Here is a 5,571-nt window from a genome sequence, read left to right as displayed (position 1 = left end):
GTGATGACCGAGACGCTAACGGTTGCTATGGTAACCAAGATGGCTAGAAGTGGTGGAGTGCGAATGAGGACGAAATTGGAGGAGCTGATGGCTAGACCGTGTATTCTTAGTTCATGGCAGTGAGATATGTTGGGGGCATCGACATATAGAAATGGACTGGTAATGCTGTGGGGAGAGCAGTAATGGGCTCTAGAGAGAGAAAAAACATTTGAGATGATGCCTATTTCTTTCTAGACAAAGCTGATTGGTCAAGAATATTCTCTTCGGGTAAAGTTTGGTGCAGCACAGGACCGTACCTTGTGTCGCGAGTGCCCCAATAATGTGACGTTCATTGCATTTTTCAGAATTGATTTATTTATAATTTATTTAATTAAAATTTATTGTAAATAAATATAAAAAATAGTGGCAGCCTGTGTAGTTTGTGGGCGTTGTCAAGACGTTTATATGGGGATATATTTTCATATGTAAGTAAAGTTATTGAATATAGTAAAATAAAAAATGTTACAACAAAAACAAAACCTCAAAATATGAAGTTTTGTACCTATACAATACAAATGGTTATTTTTAATGTTATAGAATTATTGTTAAATTTTTTGACAGTTTTCACATTATTTTTGAACTCACAAAACGATTATTATTGTAGCATTTTCAATCCAATTTCAAGAAGAATTGAAGGTTACCAAGTTTTTAAAATAATCTATCTGAAACAGGTTATTTTACATGAATGTTCTTTAAAATTCAATTTATTATAACTATAAATTCCTAATGTATTGTGTATCTTTTTTTTTAATTAACCGTACAGAATATTCAGGGAATACCCGGGGCCGCCAATTCACTGGACAGAGTCCTGAAATAGATAAAGGCCTACATCTCATATGTTTTTTCTCCCTCTAGAGCCGATTTCAGTTCTCCCCAGAGCGTTATCGGTCCATTTCTATATGTCGATGTTGGGGGGCGTCGGTTCACTCCAAGTCACTCCAAGTCGAACGTATTTGAGCATCGAATTGGCGGGATCATGGTATCGGCCATAATCTAATCAATAATGGTACCGGCGTGTGCCAGTTGCAATCAATGCCTCGAAAACATTGTTATCTTTTTTATGCACAAAGAAAATTCAACTGCTTTGTTTTCCGAAGAAACATTAAATATAAGGAATGACTCGTATATGAGAATACTTACTGTGATTCCGAAAAAAACATGGGTAAATATGCGCAGAAGTGTTTGAATAAGAATTTTTTTTATACATGTCACCGTTTTTGACGAATTTTCTACCCGCTTGTCACATTTCTATACGGGGAGTCTGAAATTGTCACAATTTGGCTACCCCCCCCCCCCCCTCAAACTAAGACATCCTTTATTTTTTTCCACAAAAATTAAAAATTTTAAAAACTGAATTCGGAGATGCTATAAAATATCGTAACGGATGTCCCCGGACTCTTTTTTTGAGGGATAATAACAAAAAAATGTATTGTGCTAAATAAAAATTGTATGCATGTGCATTATTTTAAGGTTACCTCGTTTTTCATCTCTGCCTTTCCGATAATTTGGAAATTATTTATGAAATAAACTTTTTTGATTGCCTGCAAACAAGGTTAGTTCCGGAAGATTAGTTACTATGTTTATTTGTAAGTCCAGAGTTTTCGGCCAAAAATATTGTGTAGTTTGGAAGTAACGCTCGGGAGAATTGTAACACACATAACCTCGAAATATACACACGTTAGCATTATCAAAATTTTGTTGAACAAAAAAAAGAAATGCGGGGACGTCCGTTAGCATGTTCGCTATCATTTCTCAGATTTTGAAGACAAAATATTTCTTATCCTAGGAAAATAGCTGGGGGAATCTAACTCTGAAAAAAGTCGATACTAATTCCTAAGCGCTATGCAAATGAATGACATTTTGCTGATTTAAAACATTTTTTAATCAACCTACAAAAAAAGTGTTTGGGGACGTCCGTTAGCATGTTCGCTATCATTTCCCAAATTTTTAAGACAAAATATTTATTATTCTTGGAAAAAGCCGGGGGAAATCATTGGAAAGATACAGCTGTGAGAACGACTAGGCTTACTTCATTGTTTAAAGCATGTACCTGAAGTTCCGAACGTTCAAATGAACGAAATTTTTTACTGATAATTATGTAAACTATAAAAAGGGCTAAAATGTTTGTTCATTTATATTGGAATTCATTTGTTATTGAAACAGAACTATAATGCATATTTTATAATGCAGTTGGAACAATATTGGTGGATAAAATAAAAATGGGGAAAAATATTTCGTTCATTTGAACGTTCGGAACTTCAGCTACATGTTTAAAGCGCTCTTGAACTTTCAAACGCGTTTTTCTCGAAACCTCGTTTTTCGAATTTGCCGACATGATATCTCAAAAACGGTTTGACCGATTGCTTTGAAATTTGTAGGATAGATTCAGCACATATGTACGCATCGTCTGAACAAGGGTAATTAAAAAGTTCCGAACCGTTTTTTTTTTCATAAGGAAATAATCGAAAAAAATCATTAAATTTGAAGAAAAAAAGTTCAAAACCGTGTCAATTACTTAATTTTCAATATTTTTAAAATATCCTAGTTCAGGCGATGGCCAAAGCTTCACAGGTTAAAATGCCATTTGGTTTTTTGATTTCAAACAAGTCGTTCGCTCGGAATCATGCCGGCCATGGGCGCACTTTTTTTTTGACATGAGTTTCTTCGGAGTGGCGCCACACGCATTATAATAAAGATTTTGGGTTCAAACTTGCACAATTTACTGTTCAAATATGAATAAATATATAGTGAAAAGTTCAAAGTTGTATCTTGTTATCATTGTATTCAGTGACGTAACCAGAGTTTGACAAAGTGGGTGGTGGGGTTCATGCCTGAACAGAAAGTGAGTTACTACGTACAGGGAAAAATTAGAGTAATATTGTGAGACATAAAATTTCTTAATATCATATTTATTATTCTTATTTGAACATAAACTTTTAAGATGTTTATTTAGTATTATACGCAGTCTAATATTAATAATAATAGTTCAATGTAGTATAGTATTATTTAAATTGCAATGTTTTTAATTATATAATAAATAATACCGCAATATTAACTACATTTGCTATTCGGCTAGTTCAGTGTAAAAATTTTTTCTCAAAAGAAATTTCATAGACGTTAAATGATCCAATATCACTGATAAATACATTCGCATTTGTATGAACATTCTCTGAATTTCCCAAATTTAAATTTTCCTCATTGATTGGTTGAGCACGCGGTTTTTTCGTTATGTAGTTCCACATGGAAGTGCCAACAGTTCGCTTGCATGAAATTGTGTCGCGTATAAATACAAACTGAGATTATTTTGATTTTTAAATATTAAGTACACTAAAAAAATATGTGACTATATTAGTTCAATAGTACCTTGGACTAATACGCTTCGCATAAATTAGAACCCTGTATGTAAAAAAGTGGAACTGACTTTCCTCATTTAGTTTGTAATTTTATCGGTTTGAATAAAAAACCGACACTAGCAATACCGAACTACATCGATTAAGTAAGTATTGATATGGAGCAGTTCTTTCTATAGAACTCGCAACATTCATAAGTTGAATATCAGCTGTTCTAAAGCATCGAGCACAGACTGTTCCACTTTTGTATCTGGTACTGAACGAAATCTGAATCACAGCGCGTTGGTAAGATAGATCTTTTACGATGCAAAATACTGGACGCGTTACGTTTAAACAATGAGCAGCTGCGATTCTAAAAATGCGAAAACGGAGCAGCTCCACGTATAAAATGCTCACATTGAAGTATTAACCGGCGCTAAGTGGGGCAAAGCGAAACCCGACCCGTCCAATGCTTTCATACGCGAAATCTCTACATCTAAACCGCAGTGTGTCAATATAGATTTACTCGCTACGCCTCCATATCGAAAATCTAGGCGATTTCTAGATGATATCGTCTAGGAACACATCATCTACAATTGAGCCCTAGCTGATTATAACTAGACGACTGCTAAACTTACAAGGGTCACCATCCTCAGTCCCTTTTTTATCGGGTAAAGCGGTAAATTCTTCTTAAGCCGACCCTATTAATATCTATACCTCTGTGTAGTACGCGTGTAGGGAACATCAAGTGGACATCTAGAAAACGCTTAGTGCGCACCTAGGGATCGTATGGTGTGAATTTAGGAAGCGTCTAGTTGGGTGTTTAACGTCCTGAAAAATTACCCCTTTTGTTCCCCCTACTAATGCTGGTGGTGAGAAACTTCACTCGAAAATCGAAAACCTACCCCTAATTAATAAGTTCCCACAATTCGAGGAAATGTCCACTTCAGTTTAAAGGTAATACATTCATGATCATTTCATAGCTTAGAAAATTAATAAGAAGCATCCCCCGAATTATGGTACTGGGCGAACATCTCGGTCGGATGTTAAAAAACCACCCCTAATGGAATCCAATTTTTGAAAATTCGCAAAATGGACAAAAACAGGCAAAGGGTAATAAAAACTTGGGTGTTTAACGTCCTGAAAAATTACCCCTTTTGTTCCCCCGACTAATGCTGGTGGTAAGAAACCTCGCTCGAAAATGGAAAACCCACCCCTAATTAATAAGTTCCCAAAATTCCGCTAAATGTCCAATTCAGTTCGAAATTAATACATGTAAGATCATTTAATAGCTTAGTAAATTAATAAAAAGCATCCCCCTAATCGTGGTAGTGGCAGAATATCTCCGTCGGATACCAAAAAAACATCCCTAATGAAATCCAATTTTTGAAAATTCGGAAAATCGACAAAAAGAAGCAAAGGGTACTAAAAAGTAGAGTGTTTAACGCCCTGAAAAATTACCCCTTTTGTTCCCCCGACTAATGCTGGTGGTAAGAAACCTCGCTCGAAAACGGAAAACCCACCCCTAATTAATAAGTTCCTAAAATTCTGGTAAATGTCCAATTCAGTTCGAAATTAATACATATACGATCACTTAATAGCTTAGTAAATTAATAAAAAGCATCCCCCTAATCATGGTAGTGGCAGAATATCTCCGCCGGGTACCAAAAAAACATCCCTAATGAAATCCAATTTTTGAAAATTCGGAAAATCGACAAAAAGAAGCAAAGGGTACTAAAAAGTAAGGTGTTTAACGCCCTGAAAAATTACCCCTTTTGTTCCTCCCACTAATGCTGGTGGTAAGAAACCTCGCTCGAAAACCGAAAACCCACCCCTAATTAATAAGTTCCCAAAATTCTAGGAAATGTCCAATTCAGTTCGAAATTAATACATATACGATCATTTCAAAGCCTTAGAAAATTAATAAAAAGCATCCCCCTAATTATGGTACTGGACGAACATCTCGGTCGGATACCAAAAAACCACCCCTAATGAAATCCAATTTTTGAAAATTCGGAAAATCGACAAAAACAGACAAAGTGTAATAAAAACTTGGGGGTTTAACGTCCTGAAAAATTACTTTTGTTTATAGTGATTTTGTTTATAGTGATTTGATAAAAATGTTATAAAATACGCGAAAAATATTTAATTTTTTAATTGACCACAAAAAATGAACCACTCAATAAAATAAAAAACTGTTTTC

At 34.9% G+C, this 5,571-nt stretch overlaps 1 protein-coding gene across 2 annotated transcripts in view; it reads left to right on the top strand.

Moving 5' to 3' along the window:
• Positions 1 to 933: 933 nt before the first annotated feature.
• LOC117174498 overlaps positions 934 to 5,571 on the top strand; it is a 141,237-nt gene continuing 136,599 nt past the window's right edge. Inside the window, exon 1 of one of the 2 annotated variants that reach the window (XM_033363668.1) lies at positions 934 to 1,201. In XM_033363668.1, coding sequence (XP_033219559.1) covers positions 1,043 to 1,201 — 159 coding nt within the window. In that variant the 5' untranslated portion in view covers positions 934 to 1,042. The remainder of the gene's footprint in view (positions 1,202 to 5,571) is intronic. The other variant, XM_033363667.1, reaches the window with a different exon arrangement.

Source organism: Belonocnema kinseyi, chromosome 6 (assembly GCF_010883055.1).
Source record: "Belonocnema kinseyi isolate 2016_QV_RU_SX_M_011 chromosome 6, B_treatae_v1, whole genome shotgun sequence".
NCBI classification, from domain to species: domain Eukaryota; kingdom Metazoa; phylum Arthropoda; class Insecta; order Hymenoptera; family Cynipidae; genus Belonocnema; species Belonocnema kinseyi.
This window is presented reverse-complemented; position numbering and strand designations above follow the sequence as displayed.